Genomic DNA, 20,225 nt, shown 5'->3' on the forward strand with positions numbered 1-20,225 from the left:
TTTAATATTCGTATCGTGGCTGTAGGCTTTACTTCTCGTTATCTCATGCTCTCGCCACACCACAACTCCAGAAACGCAACTTCCCTCGCCTCGCTCAAATTCAAATCGAAAGCATTCTGATTCATTCAGCTTTTGCATTTTCTGAGAAACGGATTCGAAAACTACAGCGGTCAATATTTTTTTTGACCAACGTGTCCAAATCGCATCATCAAGTGTTTAATATAGTTAATAGTTTAAAAGTAATTGCGACACTTTTCTGCTGCACATGTGTCAAGTAAGTTTCGTATAATTCCCGGTCTTCGATTTCCTGACTTAAAACGTGCGTCGCATTCGGCACGTGGTTTTCGCTTCACCACCCCGCAAGATCTCTACATTTATTCTTTTCCTATGTACGGTCCCCTTGCAACGCCATTTGCGTCAGTTTGTTTTTTGAGGATAAAACACGGAGAAGAGTACGTCAGCATTTGGCATTAGTTCATTTATATTTAGCCTTGGTCACGCAAAAACAATTTAACAAATCGCAGTGTTTTTAGCGACGTTCTTTTGTTCAGCATCTCAGGTACAGTTGCACAAACAACAAGAAAATATTCAGTGGCAAGAAAAGCAAAGACAAGCCCCCTTAAAATGAAAATAAAAACTGTACCCCTGTGTGGAAAAACAAACATTCTTGCTCAGATATGTATGTACATATGTATAGCCGCTATAGAAAAGCTGGCTGAGCAACAATTATTCCAGAACCAATTGAAATTCGTACAATGCAGGGATACACAGAAAGAAATTGAAACCTAATTAATTCCCATATAAATATTAAAGTATGAATAACGTGATTGCATTGCATCTTTAACGACAACTATTTGCAATGACAAAGAAAAAACATAAACATTTAAAAAAAAACTCATGTTAGTTTTTTTTTGTAGCAGTTAATAAATTTATGAATTTCTAAAAATTCAATATCACGAACTAAGATAAAATAAAATAACCTAGAAAATCAATTTGAAATGTAAATCTGGTTTAATTTTGTTGTTATTTTAAAGAAAGATGAGGATTTATATATAATACAAATTTTTTATGGATGTAACTTTCCTACTATAACTATAAAATATTGATTTCGAATTTTCGTTTTGTGTGGCAGTCAATAGGCTTTTAAATTTCTAAAATAGCAATGTGACGTACTGCAAATTCAATGAAAATTGCCTCCTCAAAACAGCTGATGCCGCATAGAGAGAGAAAGCACTATCGTTGTGGCATTGCAAAAGCTTTCTTTTGTGGCATCGATTGCGCATCATCCTTTTCTCTCTCTTTTCCGCTCTTTTCCTTTTATTCTCACAAGAACTATAGATGTATGTGTGCAACCAGTGCGTATGTGTAATAGACGCATACGCCATGTTGTACGACACTCAGTTCCAATCGCTCGCTCAATTTCGCCAGATGCGGCCCTCTGCCGCTGCTAATCTCAATCTCCAATTGTCGCTAAAACAGTGCACTTTTCAGTTAATCTGCTGTAAAGAAAAACAGCTGTGAGTGCGACTTGTTGTTAAACGGTCTACCTAAAAAATAAACTCATTTTTTAGTCGCCGCTTACCTGTCGCACCACCTTGATCTCGGCAGTTGAGTTGTGAATAATGCCAGATAAGAAATGCACCGAGAACGAGCAGAATGGTGTGTAGATTATATCCTACAATTCATATGTGTGTTTGTGTGTGTGTTCGATTTTCATGGCCAACTTGGGACATCCGTGGAACAGCTGTTTGTCTCGCCTAAAAAGCTTTTCTTTTGGCGCGCGCCTGTTGGCATGCCAGCATATTTTTTTTATGCTAAAACCGAAATTATAGGTTGCAGTTGTTTATCTTTTAAAGGGAATTAGTGGAAAATGTCAGAAAAATTGCTTGGGTTAAAATAAATAGAAAAAAAGGTAATAGATATGGAGACTTAGGAAAACTTTTATAAAAAAAATACTTTTTGACTTTAACAATAAAATTAATTTTTTAAATGGTTCACAAGAAAATCATTTTATATTAAATTCCAAATTGCTAATTTATATTGCAATCTTTTCAAGAACAATACAACGACATTTTACGAAAAATCGTTTTCTCTAATCATTACACATTAACAGCTTACTTTTAAAATAAAATTAAATATAATATTTAGAATAAATATTCAAAATTATAAAGGCCTATCGAACAGCTGCATAAGACCGAAATCGACATCGATAGATTTTCCAGTTGGCGTAGAAAAATCACATGGTCTGAGATTGGGGTGGCTTTTACCGAAGAGCGATTGAAAGAGCGAAATGCGCGTACCAAGCTCTTTTAAAGAGCACTGTTAGAAAATCATTGTATCTTAAGATATCTGTTAGAAAATCGATGCATTGCCTGAGAAAAATGTAATTTTTTTGTGTTTGGACTAAAAATCATCAGCTTAACAAACTAGCCCTTACAGCATTCTTTCACTATTTATAATTCTCACAGCTGTGGTTGTAAAAGAGACAGCAAAGCTCTCTTAAAGAGCGAACGGCACGCTCTCCCGACACACCGATAAGACGGCGACGTCGCTGCCCGCGTTTTGGCGAAAAAAATTTATAATAAAAACTTCTACTCGTAGATTGTGTGATGCCAGTTCGCTCTGCTAATCCAATACGCGCTAGAAGTTTGATCCGAGACAATTTGGAGAAACAGGCTGGTTGTCTAAATTTAATCCACTCCAGAATGCCGAACATCAAAGTGTTTTCGGGCACCTCGCATCCGGATTTGGCCCAGCGGATCGTCGATCGCCTGGGAATCGATCTCGGCAAGGTGGTTACGAAGAAGTTTAGCAATTTGGAGACTTGGTAAGTAAGCCTATGTACAATAGGTCCTGCGAGAGAGTCCCTTGCGACCAACAAGTGTTAATAATCGTGGTGTATTTTTAATTCAATGTGTGCTAATTAAATTTTCAAATAGTGTTGTTTGTTCAAACACATGTGCTCAAAAGGTCCTTGACATTCGTTGAAGGTTGCTGGCGTTTCGGTGTCCGCAATCAGTGAGAATTTTGATTGCCTAAAACTGAATGATTTTCCCGAATTTTGTGGCCTGCCTTTCTTTGGCTTGATTTCTTTTTATTTTTATTGATTTAACAAGTGGACTGTACACCGTCTTTGTCGCTACAGCCGTGCGTTTGTGTGTGTGTTTAGTGCTGGTATGCTGGTATGAGTGAGAGTAACATACACATACACACATACTTGTACACGCAAAGTTCGGCCAATGTCGCGTGCGATATTTAACTAATTTTAATTTAATTTAAAAAAATCTAAATATTTTAGGTGATCCAGAAAAGAATGAACATTATTTTCATTTTATATTTTTAATTAAATTAGCAGCTGTATATCAGTGTGTGTGCGTGTGTATGTCTAGACTTGCGGCTTGCACGCTTTCTGCTTCCCTCTCTCGTGCGGCGCACTTACACACGCGCAAAACCATCCAGTCAGCTGCTGATGCAACAACAACAACAAATAATAAATAAAGGCGCCCATGGTTTTTCGCCCACCCATTCCAGTATTTCGTTATCAACTTTTCTTTTCCTCTTCTTATTTTCTTTTTAAATAAAATTAAACAAAAGCCACATTAGACAGCAATTAGAGGCGGTGAAAAGGTGAAAGAAACGAGGCAAACGGAAGAAACCAAACGAAAATAGAGGTTATAATACGCGCTAAGCTTTTTGACATGATACGCGCCTCGTCGGTGTGCGTGTGTTTTGTTATGCTCGCACTCACTCGCACGTACACTAAGGTACGAAGCAGCGGAAAGAGAAAAGGTTAAGGCTGATCAATGAGTAGATACCCTAGGACTTTGGCGTTAAATGAAAATTTATTTGAAATAAATTTAAAATATATTGTTTCAGTATACCTTACCAAGAACTTTCAAAAAACTGTTTTTTCTTTGCTTAAAATCAATTCTTTCTTTAAAATCAACGAAAACAAAGTACGTATTCATTTGAGAACTTAGTTCTGAACTCCTTTTAAACACCAACATACTTGATTGTAGGGTGTTAATATGCCTTCGAGTAGAGAACCACAACACGTCTCTGTCACGTTTTTCATTTGCTGCCTGAGAACGCTCTCTTTAGGTGAGAATGAAGCGCGAGCTCCACATCAAGAGTCGGCAGACGTTGTGACGTCGACGTCGACTGCGACAGCGACGCCCCCGCATATTGTGCATTGGGATTCTCTTTGAAGCTCTCTTTTATGTACTCTCTCTCTCAATAAACGTCAGACCCCCACGTGTGCATAGTGGTTGTTGCTCCACTCTGGTTTTTGTTGTTGCTACATTTCTGTTTGCACTTGTCGACTTTGTTTTTGTTGGTCGCCTCTGTCTCCCTCTAGCTTTTTCTCGTATTCTCTCGAACAGCAGCCAGAAAATCATATTGACAGTTAAATGCGCTCCTTTTGCTCCAATTTACACTAGATGTTGTTGTTATTATTGTTGTGGCTGGTGTAACGGGTCAACCTTTACGTACATATATATTTCTTTTCTTAGTTTGTCTTTTGATTGCTTTTGCTGATAATAGCGAACGAAAGGCGATGGCGATAATGATTCTGTTGTTGTTTTTGTTGGTGGGGCGTCTGGGCTAGAGATCAAGTTTTAGTCAAGATTATACTCAATTGAAGGGCGCCCAGATGACATCACAAAATATTAAACGACTGAATACTGGTATTAAGACTGACACAATTTGGTGATAATGGAAGATAAGAGCATGGCAAAAATAGAAGATTGAAAAAGAATGGAAACTAGTTTTTCAGGTTTTTTTTTGGTCACACGTGATTTAATTGGGTAAATATATTTAAATAACCATTATAGTAGTAGCATTTCCTACGATAGTTACTCTAACATAAAATACTATATAAATATTGCAAGCATAAATCAATTAACTACCTAATAAAAAGGGAAAAAAAATTTCAGATTTTTATGACTGCATGGCTAAGGAAACCCACAAATGACCTTTACCAGAGCCCAAGTCCGTTTCCGTTGGTAATGCATAATAGTTTTTCAATAACCTCAAAGTGGGCTTAATATTCCAATTTCGAAGGTTTGCCACACGCAATTCTAAACTGTTTTTGACACCCCCCGTCTATAAACTAGCACACCACCCACAAAAAAGCCCAATTACTAAGCGTTTTTCGTTTCCTAGACTCAAAAGTTTGATCGATAAGGAATTTGCGTGCTCGTCTTGAGGTCGTTGGGTATCAACGAGCTTTTGAAAGGGGCCCGAGTTAATGTTGAAAAGAAGCGTTTAAATCAACAGAAACTAAGCGAAAGCGATTTAGATTCCGCTAGACTGAGATAAGCTTAGTGGATGACAATAGCAACCGCTTGGACTGTTTACAGTAAGACTGCTATATCTTGAACAGCCATAAAGTTAAAACTTTTTCTTCAAAACCTTTAAAATTGATCAGTACAAGTTTGGAAGAGGAGATGAATGAATCTGATCAATACTAGATTATAAAAAAACACAAACAAAATACAAAAAGAAGTGTGAAACTGGTGATTTCAATTAGAGAAGATGAACTGTTTTTCGTTTTCGTTCTGTTATTTTTTTACGTTCTTTCGTTTACATTATCACATGTGCAGACAGAACTGCGAACGAGGAATAAGATAAAAATACGTAAAAAAAAAAACCGGAAAAAAAACAAAAGAAAACGAAATGAATTTCAAGCTGAAATTCTATTTGACGGTCGGCCAAAGAAACAGCTGCTGAACTGTTGCTAGTTGTTGGCAATGTGGCTGTTTCTGGCCAAATGCCAACTGTCGCCAGTTTTCCGTACACACCCAGGCACACCTTTTCCCCTTCGTTCACCCCGGGCTTCCCTTCAATTTACCCAAGATTTCCCGGCATTCGAACAATGTCATGGTGGCTAACGGTGAAAGTGTTTTTGCAGCCTCAGCAATCTTCTTCAGAAATGCATGATTTAATGCCAAAATGCATCCGGCCAAGGATGTTGATGAAATATCTGCAATTCTGGTCTTGTTGATGATCTTCTTGACCGCAGTCGAGATAAAGAATATACGCCTCCTGAAAGGCTCCAAACCAATAAATGCCGGTCGATAGAATGTACTTTGATAAGCGTGTGCAGAAATAGGTTATACTATAACTACAAAAACGTGTCACGCGATTGGCGACTACAATTTGTATATGGCAAAGATAACCCCGAAATATTGGACAAATTAATTACTGGCCACATTTGGCGCACAGGTCGCGTTCCAATCGATGGCTGGTTGAGGGCTGATGCTCGAAACGCCATGTAATTGAATTAACCTTCAATGGAAAAACAAAAACCGAAATAACCATGAGAATGCAAAAAAGAAGGTCTGTACAAAGTGAAAATTAGTTGAAAGCGTGTTATATTGAGTGAAATTGATTGCTTTACGAAATGTAAGCTAAGAACAGAGAAACGTTTTAGCTTCTTCTACTTAACATATTTTATAAGTTAAGGGTTGACCTTTTGTTTGAGAAATTTAACATTCGTAAAAATCTGAAACGAAAACAATATTGGGTTTTTTCAGTATTTCCGCATTTAAACTGCTGATTAAACCCGCCTTTCCTGCATCAAGGGTATAGGTTTTCTATAGTATAAGTTACCAACTCGAAACCAAAACAAAACAAAAAGTAAACAAAATAATAAACGAAGCACTGTCGTCGTCGTCGGTTGTTAGTTTAAATATTGCGCATACGCCATGTGGGCGAGTGTGTGAACGAGAGAATTAGAGAAGCTTTCGATTAGATTGCATTGGCTTGCAGTTTCTTTTGGGCGCCGTCGAAGGAAGTGTTTTGTTAAGATTATCAATAATTTAGGGTGGAGAGAGTAGATGTGGCGAATTGGATACTTTGAGAAGGGTTGCTAAGACATGCGAGCTGGACACAAACAATGGAAATTTCCCCCATGAAATGAATCTTATAATAGACTCATTCAAGGAAAAGTTTATTGTTTGCTTGTTTGTTTTACCTATACTATATATGTTTGTAGGAATATTCGAATGTCTTTACCCATTTAAAAATGATTATAAAAACGTTTCCAAGAGCCAAGTAAATGTTTTAATCAGTAAATTAGATTATGATTTATGATGGATTGCATTGATACTTAAATATTTCCTGAATGCTTGAAGTCTTAAGGGAATACGAGGTGTGTTCAAAAAGTAAGGTGACTTTTCAAATTTCGCGGGCAACATATTTTCGATTATCGTTTTTTTTGTTTTGTTATATTGGTACACTCTTCCCTAACATCTGTACCAAGTTTCAATGGAACATCCTCTTTTGTTTGGTTGTGAGAGGCGTAAAGTTACAAGTTGTTTTGCGAGCTCGGCGATTTTTTGCTATCGAAAAATATGGATCAAAGGATTTGCATCAAATTTTGTGTAAAAAATAAAATTAAGTGCTCTGAAACACTTGAAATGTTGACAGTGGCATACGGTGAAACTGTTCTGAGTAAAAAAAATGTGTACAAGTGGTACAAACTCTTCCAAGATGGCCGGGAAGATGCCAATGACCAGCCTCGCTCTGGACGCCCAAGCACGTCAACAACTGATGAAAACGTTCAAGCAGTGACGAAAATTGTTTTGGAAAATCGTCGAATCACTATCAGAGAAGTTGCTGAAGATGTCGGTATATCGCTTGGCTCGTGCCATGAAATTTTTTCAAACGTTTTGGGTATGAGTCGTGTGTCAGCGAAGTTTGTTCCGAAATTGCTGAATTTTGAGCAAAAGAACCGTCGCATGAGCATCGCTCAAGAGCTGTTGAATGACGTCAACGACGACCCAGATTTACTCAAAAGGGTCATAACTGGTGACGAATCATGGGTATATGGTTATGATATCGAAACCAAAGCCCAATCGTCCCAATGGAAGAGCCCAGACGAGCCAAGACCGAAAAAAGCAAAAAATCGCCGAGCTCGCAAAATAACTTGTAACTTTACGCCTCTCACAACCAAACAAAAGAGGATGTTCCATTGAAACTTGGTACAGATGTTAGGGAAGAGTGTACCAATATAACAAAACAAAAAAAACGATAATCGAAAATATGTTGCCCGCGAAATTTGAAAAGTCACCTTACTTTTTGAACACACCTCGTATAATAAAAATTAAAGTTATTTTTGTTTGGAAAATTATATAATTTATGGCGAAAACTTGCTGATATTCTCCTACAGGGCACTCCCCATCCAGCCTTTCAACTGACCCCCGCTCTCTGTCTTTACAGTGTGGAAATTGGGGAATCGGTGCGTGGCGAGGATGTGTACATCGTGCAGTCGGGATCCGGCGAGATCAACGATAACCTGATGGAGCTGCTGATCATGATCAATGCTTGCAAAATCGCGTCAGCCTCTCGTGTTACAGCTGTGATTCCTTGCTTTCCATATGCCCGCCAAGACAAAAAAGATAAGGTAGGTTTGCCTCAACACGATCCGGCCGCTGAATATTACACGGTATAATCGATTCGGATCCCTTTTCGGTTCCTGGTTCCGACTTATGTGCAAAGAAAAGCAATGTATACAATTTATTTTTGATAATACGACTAATTAGTCCAACTCAAAAAGCCCACACACTCTGTTTAATTGGGGAAAAGTGGAAATTAAAAAGAAAAACGCGCAAAAGTAAACTTTTCCCCCGAATGTTTTTCCCCAACGTTAAGCTCGATTGTTAATTGCTATATAATCAATTCATTTATCCTATATATTATATCTACTTCTCTTTTTATGTGTGTGTCTGTGTGTTTCTAATGCATTTTGTTAATCCAGTTAAATTTGATTTCCTTTTTCAAAAAAAAAAACAAAAATACTGTTTGCAACGAAGCTAAGCTGGAGAAAAAACAAAATCAAATTTGTAAACGCACGTAATTGGAAAATGTGGAAAATTTATATAAATAACTCGATGATTTAGCTATACGTTTTTTTTTCTTAATTTTTATGCCGTTTGTAATTGAAAACTTTAATTATTTTTTATTCCCATACCATGCTCGCTCTCTCTTTCTCGCCCTCCTGCTACTATATCCCTCTACACGCGCTCGCGTCCTTGTATGTGTGTGTGCCTTGGTGTATTTCTCTCTCTTTCTCCGTTTCGCTATCGATCTCTGTCTCTCTTTCTCGGTGAAGTTGGCAGGCAGTGAGGATAATGCGGAAAGCAAGAAACTAGCCAAGAAAAACTACGATTGGAAATTTAGGGTATTTACCTTATACCTTTTCAACTACTAAACTCTCACCCAATTCACACTTTATGTTCTATATATATATATATCTTTATAATGGGAAATCTTTATTAATTTTCTTTCAATCCGAAAAAAAAACACTTAAAACCTGGAAGGGAATATCAGAATGGAAACCTCATCTTCAGAAACTCATAAATCACGAAGGAAATTTTTGGCGTCTGGCTTAACAAGTTTCTCGTTCCTCTAGAGAAAAGCCGCTTTTTGTCTTTTTTGCATGTCGTTCCCTACCTCCCTCCTACCCCGCTCATTAACTAATAAAGTACTTCTTGGTTAACCATCACACGAAATTTGGTTAAAATGCAATGATAATGACTATTGGTAATACAAATTTGTAAAGAAATAAATTTTCCACATATTTTCGTTGCCTCTGTTTGTGTTTTGTTTCGGCGGCTCTTCATTGCAAATATTATAAAAAAAATTACATAAAATAATCTATATTTAATTATAATGAACCTTTAATAAATATTATTGTTTGTGTTGTTTAGACTGATGTTTGTTTGTGTTGATTGTTGTGATCTTGCACTTTTGTTATTGTCTTATGGGACCCTGACAACAGCCTCCGTTTCGGGGCTTGAAAAATGTTTTCCATTCCACTTGATTAAGTTTTTCCGTTGCTAGATAATCCCCTTGTGACGTCAGACGATCGGATCGGCAATGGGGGGTATATATATATATGTACATATATATAGACGATGAACTTTATGGGTCAAACGCGCAAATTGCACAAATATTTTTCATTTCTGTAATCTGTAAATGCGTTTCTTGACATTCAAGATAATCAGCTGAAATGGAAGGGAAACATATAGTATTATTATTATTATTTAAAATTGTACTTGAATTGGCACTGCAACCTGATTTGGATTGAGAACACTCCCCCCTCCTTTTCCACGTGACTAACACGCCTTCTTTTGATATACGGATTACCAACTTTGTTAACTTGAACTTAAGAATACACATTTTAATTTGAAAACTCTCAATCATTCTGAACTTTTTGTGTTTTCTTCTTTTTCTTTTTATACTCTTTGTCTCTCTATTGCATCACTTTACCTAAAAAAAAAAACAAAACAAACAAAATTCGAAATCTCTGTTGTTGAACTTAGGAGTTTTCAGCCAAACAATATACTGTGAGTAGTTCGGTTAGTTCCTGTATCCCAGGCATTATAATTTTTAATGCTATTTGCGGGACTAAAAAAAAGAAAATTTGCCTTAGAATATTTTTGTCTTAAGTATTTTGCTTTGTTGCGTTCTTTAACGTTTTCTTTTGAGTTGATGAAACCAGACAATGATCTTTCCCCTCTATCCAAGTTATATACACCTTTCTAAATCAGACCGATGTTTTGCATGCATTTGTTATCCCATCGGTTTGGAATCCAATAAACCATTAAAATGCAATCCCTAATCAAATGAGAAAGAAAAAAGGAAATTTTAAGACCAAAATTGTTCGATTTTCTTTGCACTTGTTTGCGTATTAACCGATCTATCTGTATATGTTTATCTCTAACTGGCGTTGCACTCTATCATTTGGGTATTACTATATACATATATCTCATTATCGGCCTTTGGCGATCTCAATTCATTATATCTGGGGTGCTGCACCAAATCACATTTGTCCTTTGTGTTTTCTCGCAACCGAAACTCTTTTCTGTCTTATGAATTAAGTATTTTCCTTATGCAATCTATTGAAACGTTAACCTCTTTGTTGATTTCTGTCTATATACATATTTTTTGTGTGTCCATGTTCGATTTTTGATTTCCATGATTTAATTCCCATAATACCTAGCCCATAAGACTAGAATTCAATAATTTAACTACTAGTTGCGCTAATGGAAAACCTTTCGTTGCATTTCTTTCTACGCTGGCCAATGCACAGAGTCGTGCGCCCATCTCGGCCAAATTGGTGGCCAACATGCTGTCCGTGGCTGGAGCTGATCACATCATAACCATGGATCTACACGCCTCACAGATTCAGGTAAGTTTGAACTTAAGTTAAAGTTATAGCAACTACATTAACAAGTTTGTCTAGCTGTTAGAGATCCAATCACTGTAAATGCAATATAAGTTGGTTTAAGAATGTAAAACTTCAGTGTGAAATTAAGATTTTCATACTTTACATTCTTTGCACATATTTCTTTAAATGAATTGCTTACTATAACTTTCAGTGAAACCATTATATAGTTATCTTTGATATCGTTAAATTTGTAAAGCCTATAAATCGTTTTCCTATCAGCCAACCAATTACGATAAAAAAAATGTGATTTGCCTTCTGAACGACGTAACAATTTCGACTTTTTTTATTGGAAGTAAAACCAAAGAAAGTATTTATAGAAAGCAAATTAAAGTACAAAATATATATATGTCAGGGTATATCCAATAACAAGCGGTAAACTTTTCAGTGAAAATTTGTTGTACAGAAGGCGGGATCAAACGAGAGCTTCGATCCTCGGTTACAGACTATCTTTGGTTAGTTTGTGAGTTAGAAGTTGGGCTCCGAAGCGTTAGTAATATCGTTATGGGAATTTAAACTGATTTTAGTATTGTCATCGCTAAGTTCGAGCATTGGTCGCATTGAGAGAATGCTCACTGTTAGCTTGCTTAGTTCGTCCATTAGCTCAGATATACGCTCCTCTCTTTCGGCAATCACACTTTCCAGATAGTCTGTCTTTTCGATGATGGAGTTAATGTAGCCGGACTTCTCGGAACTCTCTCTTAAAACTTTAGTGTAGTGTTCGTAATCGACTACTTTCTTGGTCACCTTCTTGACATGTCCGTTTAAAAGAGCCACATCCACGTCAATGGTATGTACCTTTGGTTGGTTATTACCAGAGGAAGAGCGCTCGATTATTTGAGTGAGGGATCGATTAAGACTGCGTTTAGGAGAATCCATTTTAGTCACCGGTTTGTACATGTCGCTTTTTAGGGAACGCGTGTCATCCATGGGGCATGGCCGAGGGCTACCGCACTTGGTCACTGAAATTAGATCCTTGAACAGCATTTCAATTGCTCCTGGTGCGGCTGAAGCCAGTTTCTCAAGTCTAGAATGTGGCACATGGATGCCCAGCTTCCTTAGAACCTTGTGGTTGAAGATTTCCCAGCTCTTGAGCTTCAGCACCACACTGCTCTTGGGCATATAATTGTGCAGATCGACGAGACGTGGATAACACTGCTTGATAATCTTCGCAGTTGGTAAAACATCAGAGAAAAAGCGACGAGTACGCAAGTCCAGGATAATGCGCTGCTCCTTAAGCCATTGTTCCAGATCCGAACTCTGCTCCATATTTGGGTGGGACATTTTTGTAGAAAAATTTTTTGTTTGAAGATTTTACCTGCTTTTTGATTTTTGTTTTAAATTTATTTTAGAGAGATTGGATTCGTTCTGTATTCGAAACTATAATGTGAAAGAAACTGATTGTTAATGCCTGACAGTTGTCTTAGAGTTTGCACCGACTACTTGATGTTTAAATTATTTTCATTCACAGGGTTTCTTCGATATACCAGTTGATAATCTCTATGCCGAGCCAGCGGTACTCAAGTGGATCAAGGAGAACATTCCCGAGTGGAAGAACTCGATCATTGTGTCTCCTGATGCTGGCGGAGCCAAGCGGTAAGTTTGTTTTCGTAATTATAATTCAATAAGTTAATTTGTATGTTCCTTTATTAGTGTCACCTCGATTGCGGATCGTTTGAATGTGGAGTTCGCCCTGATTCATAAGGAGCGCAAGAAGGCCAATGAAGTGGCCTCCATGGTTCTGGTGGGCGATGTCAAGGACAAGATTGCCATCCTGGTCGACGATATGGCCGACACGTGCGGCACAATTGTGCATGCCGCCGATCGCTTGGTGGAAGCTGGAGCCACCAAGGTGGGTTCGGTTGACTTCTTATTAGTTGTTCTAAGTTTAAAATTAATTTTTTTTGTTTTTAGGTTTATGCCATTCTGACGCATGGCATTTTCTCGGGTCCCGCGATTTCGCGGATCAACAATGCCTGCTTTGAGGCAGTGGTGGTGACCAATACCATACCACAGGATGGACACATGCGTGATTGTCCCAAAATCCAGGTTGGTTTCTATAGGACTACGCGTCTAAGTGCTTATACTAATGGTTTTGGTTTTTCTTTCTCGCAGTGCATTGATGTCTCGATGATGTTCGCCGAGGCCGTGAGACGGACACACAACGGCGAGAGTGTCTCGTATCTCTTCTCAAATGTTCCATACTAAACGAAATGTCAGTTAAACCAGCAAAACGTTTACAAAAAAAAAAAACAGCAACCAGAACACCGTTAGCAAGCTACCGCAAACACAACTCCAACAGAAATTTGTAATGCAAAAACAAGAACCACAACAATTTGAAACAACAACACATTTTGCCATCATCATCGTTATATATTTTTTATGGATTAACTATTGTAATTAAAGCAAATGCAAACTCAGTAGATGGGAAATCGTCATTATGTAATTATACTAAATAGGAACCAAAAGATAACATCTAATAACAAAAAACAAAAACCGTATATAAAAGTACACAACTGCAATGCCTTTCCTTTGTATAGTAGGATCTTTGTTTAAAATATATTTTTTTTTTTTTGATTTTTTCTGATTTTAAAACAAACGATAATTCCCAGTTAATTGGTGTAAACATTGGCCTGCTCTTAGAGAGAAATTTAGATTTATAGATTAACACCGTAGAAGATATAAACCTACACCCAAAACACTCACACCTCCCACACACACTCACACACCTAAAACAACTACACACATACACTTACACCCAACATAAATATTGTAATTTTACACTGTGCAAAAACTTTTTGATGATTCTTTATTGTAAGTTCAAAACAAAAGAAAAACACAAAATACTTGCAAGTTCAAAAACAAATCTAGTAAAATTAAGTAAAAACAAATACAATTGAAAAGAACATAGCGAATAGGCGTTAAAAAATAAACAACAAAAAAACAAACAACAACAAAAACTAAAAAAAAAAATAATAAAAAAATATTACAGAAAACTAATGGGAAAGTGTGTTTTTTTTATTTTTCACTGGTTCTGGTTTTATTCTGGATAGGAATTAGGTGATATCTTAGCTTGTGTTTAATAAACTTTATCCCTTACAAAGTTAAAATAGTTTTTTTTAAAAGCATGTTTGTTTTATTATGTACATATTTTAATGCATATAAAAGTGACTGAGCCAAGCTCAAAACTCATCGAACTCCTCATCGCCCTCGCCCTCCTCGGCATTGTCCAGACCGACCTCCTCAAAGTCGCGTTCCAAAACGGCGATGTTCTCTCGCGCCTCTGTGAACTCGCCTTCCTCCATACCCTCACCCACATACCAATGCACGAAGGCTCGCTTCTTGAACATCAGATCGAATTTGTAGGATAGATTCGAGAAGGCAACAGAGATGGCGGTGGTATTGGACAGCATGCAGCAGGCCTTGGAAGTCCTGGCCAAATCTCCATCCGGGACAAAGGCTGGCTTTTCATAGTTTATGCCAATTTTAAAACCGGTGGGACACCAATCTACAAATTGGATGTGCCGCTTGGACTTGATAGCCGAAACTGCAGCATTTACATCCTTGGGAACCACATCTCCCCTGTAAAGCATGCAACAGGCCATAAATTTACCCGCACGAGGATCACACTTAACCATCATATTGGATGACTCAAAACAGGCATTGGTTAAAGTGGTTATTGCATGCTGTTCATGGGATGACCTCTCAGCGGACATCAGCGGAGCATATGCCACCAATGGGAAATGGATTCTAGGGAAGGGCACCAAATTCGTCTGGAATTCATTGAGATCCACATTCATCGATCCACTGAAACGCAGCGAGGCCGTTGTAGAACTGACTATTTGGGCGATCAACCGATTTAGGTTCCTGTAAGCAGGCCTATCTACACCCAAACTATTATTACATATATCGTAAATAGCCTCATTGTCCACCATAAACACACAGTCCGAGTGCTCCATGGTGGAGTGTGTGGTCAGCAGGGCATTATATGGTTCCACCACAGCAGTAGAGACCTTGGGCGATGGATAAACGGCAAAATCCAGCTTGCACTTTTTACTATATTCGGTAGATATTCGTTCCACCAACAGAGAGGTGAATCCCGATCCAGTTCCACCGCCCAACGAATGAAAGATGAGGAATCCCTGCAAGCTATCGCACTGCTCGGCGATTTTTTGCATTCTTGATGTTACCTTATCAATGACCTCCTTGCCGATGGAGTACCTTCCTCGGGCGTAATTATTGGCCGCATCCTCTTTTCCAGAAATCATTTGCTCCGGATGATACAGATCTTTCATGCAACCATTCCGCACATCATCAATGACCGACGGTTCCAAATCGACGAAAATCGAGCGGGGCACCTGTTTGCCATTCCCGGTTTCCGTGAAAAAGGTCCGAGCATCGTTGGCGGTTGTGTCGTGACCCACACTGGCACTGCTTCCGCTCGCCAAAAGCTCCTCCTTGCTCTTCAAGCTGCCGTCCAGGTTGATTCCGTGCTCCAAAAGATATAGCTCCCAGCAGGCGTTTCCGATCTGGATGCCGCACTGGCCAATCTGGATGGAAACCACTTCACGCTGAAAGGAAAGTAAAGTGCAGATATATAAAGATACGTAAATAAACGGGAGTTAGTAAGAAGGCGCCATTGTTCTAGTTTAGGTTAGGTTGCATTTTGGTAAAAAAAAATATTTTTAGTTAGGCAACATTTTTAAATCATATTTATACCAAATAAGTATATCACAATTTTTAATATATTTTTTAGCAATATATTTTGGATTATTGTTAGTTTACGCAGAAAATCTGCCTAAGCCAAAAGAATTATATAAAATGATTAATTAAATTAATGAAACAAAAATTATTATGATTATGTAGTCTTAAGATCGGTAATATATATTCCATTCATTTGCTTTACCAAGACCCAGTTAGGCAAAAATAAAAAATTATTCACCAATATACCTTTACATTTTTTACTTTTATTCATTTTCACTTTCCACTTCAGAGATCAATGTTTGATAATTTCATTCTTAATTTTTTCACTTTAGATGTCTTTATAACCATTTTTGATCTTACCATTTTAATGAGGTTGTGTAAGAGGATCTTGTAGAGGGCTTATTAAGATATTATTTTGTTGGCCTCGCCACGCGAAAAGTGCAACTCTTTCTTTGGTGGTTCGAAAGATTCTGGAAAAGCGCCGTTACGAGGTACAAAAGAGAATTGCCAAACTGGAAGACAGGGTTGCAGCAAAGCTATCATAATTACCGATTTCTTCTAGCCATTTTCGAATAACAATAGTTAAGTTGTGATCGATGTAAAGTAATTTAATCGAGTTTAGAAAGTATAAAATATGTTGAATACTTTTAAATAACGAATTGCAAATCGGAATCTTTTTAGATAATATTAAATCGAAGGAGTTGTACCTTAAAATTGAAACTCTATGTAAAGTTGCATTTTAATAACTTCTATATTTGTCTACATTTTCAATGAATAATTTTTTTTCTACATTTTCATATTTGCGCTAACCATTTGTCTAGTAATCTGTGACTAAATATTTGGTCTACGTTCATGGCTTTTGAACTTTTGACTTCTACTCGATAAAGAACTTCTACTTATGCTTTTGCTTGGATATGACGGATACGGAGGATCCACCAGTTGCCATTGCGGATCCCAGGCAGGTGTTGCTGCTTTGGGGTAATGAGACCCCAGTGGTGTTTGCTCCCTGGAAATTGTGATGGCTGTGGCGCTGCTTTAGCATCTCCTTCCACTCGGACTCAAGCCGCACATAGGAGCCACCTAGCGGTTGGGCATTCTGTACTAGGCACTGATCCGTTCCGGTCTTTTTGGTCACATAATTGGCCACTTGCTTCATAATCTTCTCTTCGAAGTCTCGCTGATGATCTTGATTGCTTCGAGCCGACAGCTCACCAGACCAAAAGCGACCCGACACATCAGTGGGACTGGATTATATAGTTGAGTTATTAGAAATGTATACATTTATATACCAAATCTTACCGCTTTCGTGACTTTTTTCCACGCGTTTTCCTGGGCGGAGGACGATGCTCTGATTCGCATCCGTCACTGCTAGTGCTGTACTCATCATCGTCATCGTGAACATTGCGCATGCGAGGACGTAGGCATCGAGCATCATCTTCACTGGTGGACGTAGTCTCGGAATCGGTGCTGGTGTCTATTTGGTAGCGAGATCCTCGCATTCGACGACTTACCCGGTGGTTGGTCACTGTGAAGCCAAAGTTAGGAAGGATTAGATGTTATATGAAGATTACACACCTCTCTTCAGCACACTATCCATGCAAAGCTGGGGCAGAAGGCCTTGACGGCATCTTTGGGGAGTCAGAGAGATTCCTTGCCAGCTAGGACAGATCTCGCCGGCGGTTGCTAATTCCTGGATCTTCAACGGTGGTTGCTCACACAAAGCATAGTTTTCGGCAACCAATTGAGCAATGGCCAAAATGGCACGCTCACGATCCGTTTCAACCAAGACACTGTGCTCACGGAACTGGCAACCCTATAAAGGTAGAGAACGATAGATTAGAAATTTAATAATAATAAAATAAATACAAACGTTTGGTCCTGGAAGCGTCTCATAGCGAAAAGCCTGCTGACCGCAGCAGGAAAAACGGCCCGCTGGTCCGGCATTGCCAACGGGTCCTAGAAAATTGGGTGATTCCGGATGGAAGCGGCACCAGTGCATCTGGTATACCGGAAAGTGTGCCTCGCAAGTGCAGCAATACAGATAATGGCAGTGACCCCACAATTTCCAATACACCTTACGCCATGACTTCAGTTCCTTGAACAGCTGAACTATATAGACATTTAGATCCCAGTTGGTATCCCGCACATGGTGGCTCATCAGTTGACCCCAGCGGTTTAGACGGATATTACTAGGCACACAGCTCACATAAGATTTCATCGTGTTGGTCAAGCAATTAAAGCAACGGGAGCATCGAAATAATCCGGACATGCTATAGAAATGTCCTCTCAGTGCCTCAGGATCAGGTTCGCAGAGCGACTGTATTAACTTGGTCCATAGGCGAGGTGTTACACGTTCTTTTTTGTCTCTCACCATCTCCAGTTCCAAATTTGTGAACATGGCCGCCAGACGGGTGACCAAGGCATCATTTAAACACGAGAGATTCGTTGATGTCCGGACCACTTCACTAAGATGGGCATGACAAAAGGTCAGGCACTCCAGCAGTAGAGGCTCCATCTGTAAAAAGCTGGCCGACACTAAAATGGGAACCACATTATTACCGTCCAACTGGGGACCGGTGCTTTGAGTGGCAGCTGGATGATCCTGGCTTTGTGCACTGTGCTTGATCCACTTCATAAGCCAGTCAAAGATCAGGATATCGCAATGCACAGATATGTCCATTTCTTCCAATCGCTGACCCGCAGTCACGTCAGCAAAATAGCCCATTTTGGTCACCAGCAGGTGTTGCGGGCAAGAGAAGTCCTTTGAGGTGTTTTTCACCTCATCGCAGACGTGGATCACTACTTCGGGTCTACAAAAAAACAAGATTGATAATAAATTCCCTATAAATATGGTACATACTCCTTTCGCTCCTGTCTGGCATGCTTGCTGTCCTTAACCAGCAACAGCGATTTGCGTCTTCCGGCGTTCATTCCAACTGGCTTCGAAATCGGTTCCTTAATCATTGCTCTCACCATGCTGTTTGTGATCTGTTCCGGATGCAGTGCATCTCCTCCATGATGCGCCTGTTGCAGACAAGGAGCCGATGGACTAGCTGCAGGAATAGTACCATGCGAGTGGCCTATCTCTATTAAAGATTTAGATGCTCCAGAGGGAAGTGAAGCTGCCGGGGGAACAGGATTCAGAGTCGGCGTCGGCGATGTCTGGGTGATTACCTCTTTTGGTGGCAGTAACTGCTTGTGCTTATTTTTGCCATTTTGGAGCTGTGGGGGTAAAGGAACGGGGCAAATGAAGGACAACACAGAGTCGAGGACACCCTCATTAATAGCAGCATCCAATTGCTCGCCCAGCTTGGGATGTAATCCCCGGTAGGTGGACTCTGGACGGGATGATCGACTTTGGTGGCTGTGTCCCGAGCGCAGTACACTGGATTTTGCCTCCTGGAGCAAACTGGAACGACTCTCGTCTGGTTGCCGAATACTGGAACTCCGGGATGGACGACGTAGACCGAGAAGTTCGTTTACCAACGGATTGTCCGCTAATTGAGCAAAATCGAATTCGTCCTGTTTGGAATTTCGCTTGGCTGTGACAGCACTGCCCTCCATCGGCGGCACCGGTTCCCTGGTGTGTGGTTTTCCCATATCGGACTTTGCTATCATGTCATTCACATGACAGGATAGTTTCAAAAACTCTAGAAATTCGTTCAAACTGATTTGAAACTCAGCGCCATTTGCCGAATCGTTGGATTTCTTGGAGGGAGCCGATGGAGACTCCTCCGGCTGGTGGCTAGCAGAGGCTCCGTCGTCGGAAGCTGAGTTCTGCATCCTGGCCAGTCCACAAATCAATGGGAATCCAACGATATCGATTAATTTGTCCGTTGCTCTCAGCAACAGTGCAGTGAACTAAAAAACAATGCAACTAGCAACAATAATTGATTTTTCAAAATACAATGAAAATCAGCTCAACAAAATAATAATAAAGTCGCAAAATAACTTTTAATTATATTCAGAATCATAAAATTAAATATTAATAGAGCCCCGAAATTATATTCAAACTGAAAATCAATTTAACAAGTTTCTCTGTAGAATATATTTCTACTTATACGCATAAATGAGTTAAAATATATTTTTAGTTAGTCTAAAAAAATAAGTAACTTTAATAATTGAAGGGCGATTGTTATAACTTCGTTCACGTGTATTTTAAAAACCGCGGCTACTCGATAACAATTCATTTCTGTAAGCTGGCACCATTCTAGTAAATTGAGAATCGACTTCAAAAGGCCTAACATCGACAGACGAGAAGAGCAATCGATATCGCAGAAATAATGAA

The 20,225-nt window shown here is 39.0% G+C and overlaps 4 protein-coding genes across 7 annotated transcripts; 1 reads left to right on the forward strand and 3 right to left on the reverse strand.

Annotated features, from left to right (window-relative positions):
* The first annotated feature begins 128 nt into the window (after positions 1 to 128).
* Positions 129 to 13,744, forward strand: LOC108114314 (ribose-phosphate pyrophosphokinase 2). 4 transcript variants are annotated; one of them, XM_017225226.2, is made up of 9 exons: positions 129 to 274; positions 2,602 to 2,827; positions 8,224 to 8,407; positions 9,116 to 9,184; positions 11,099 to 11,197; positions 12,705 to 12,829; positions 12,887 to 13,085; positions 13,148 to 13,282; positions 13,349 to 13,744. In XM_017225226.2, exons 2-9 carry the CDS (start codon positions 2,610 to 2,612, stop codon positions 13,439 to 13,441), a joined length of 1,122 nt encoding a protein of 373 aa, XP_017080715.1. In that variant the 5' UTR covers positions 129 to 274; positions 2,602 to 2,609; the 3' UTR covers positions 13,442 to 13,744. The 4 variants fall into 4 exon arrangements, with proteins under 4 accessions (XP_017080715.1, XP_017080714.1, XP_017080716.1 ...); XM_017225225.2 differs by lacking the exon at positions 129 to 274 and adding an exon at positions 1,608 to 1,659; XM_017225227.2 differs by lacking the exons at positions 129 to 274; positions 9,116 to 9,184 and adding an exon at positions 1,608 to 1,659 and having other exon boundaries at positions 11,087 to 11,197.
* LOC108114315 lies at positions 11,484 to 12,680 on the reverse strand. The gene has a single exon (XM_017225229.1). The coding sequence runs from the start codon at positions 12,515 to 12,517 to the stop codon at positions 11,702 to 11,704; it is 816 nt and encodes a 271-aa protein (XP_017080718.1). The 5' UTR covers positions 12,518 to 12,680; the 3' UTR covers positions 11,484 to 11,701.
* Positions 13,745 to 14,230: 486 nt separating the features above from the next.
* Positions 14,231 to 16,404, reverse strand: LOC108114313 (tubulin alpha-4 chain). The gene is made up of 2 exons (XM_017225224.2): positions 16,298 to 16,404; positions 14,231 to 15,804 (listed from the first exon to the last, which is right to left on the reverse strand). Exons 1-2 carry the CDS (start codon positions 16,298 to 16,300, stop codon positions 14,416 to 14,418), a joined length of 1,392 nt encoding a protein of 463 aa, XP_017080713.1. The 5' UTR covers positions 16,301 to 16,404; the 3' UTR covers positions 14,231 to 14,415.
* A 265-nt stretch (positions 16,405 to 16,669) lies between these two features.
* On the reverse strand, positions 16,670 to 19,747 carry LOC108114312 (uncharacterized protein KIAA1841 homolog). Its single transcript, XM_017225223.2, has 5 exons — positions 18,798 to 19,747; positions 17,808 to 18,747; positions 17,513 to 17,750; positions 17,237 to 17,462; positions 16,670 to 17,181 (listed from the first exon to the last, which is right to left on the reverse strand). Exons 1-5 carry the CDS (start codon positions 19,718 to 19,720, stop codon positions 16,830 to 16,832), a joined length of 2,679 nt encoding a protein of 892 aa, XP_017080712.1. The 5' UTR covers positions 19,721 to 19,747; the 3' UTR covers positions 16,670 to 16,829.
* Positions 19,748 to 20,225: the final 478 nt, after the last annotated feature.

Source organism: Drosophila eugracilis, unplaced genomic scaffold (genome assembly GCF_018153835.1).
Source record: "Drosophila eugracilis isolate 14026-0451.02 unplaced genomic scaffold, ASM1815383v1 contig_2154, whole genome shotgun sequence".
Classification (NCBI taxonomy): domain Eukaryota; kingdom Metazoa; phylum Arthropoda; class Insecta; order Diptera; family Drosophilidae; genus Drosophila; species Drosophila eugracilis.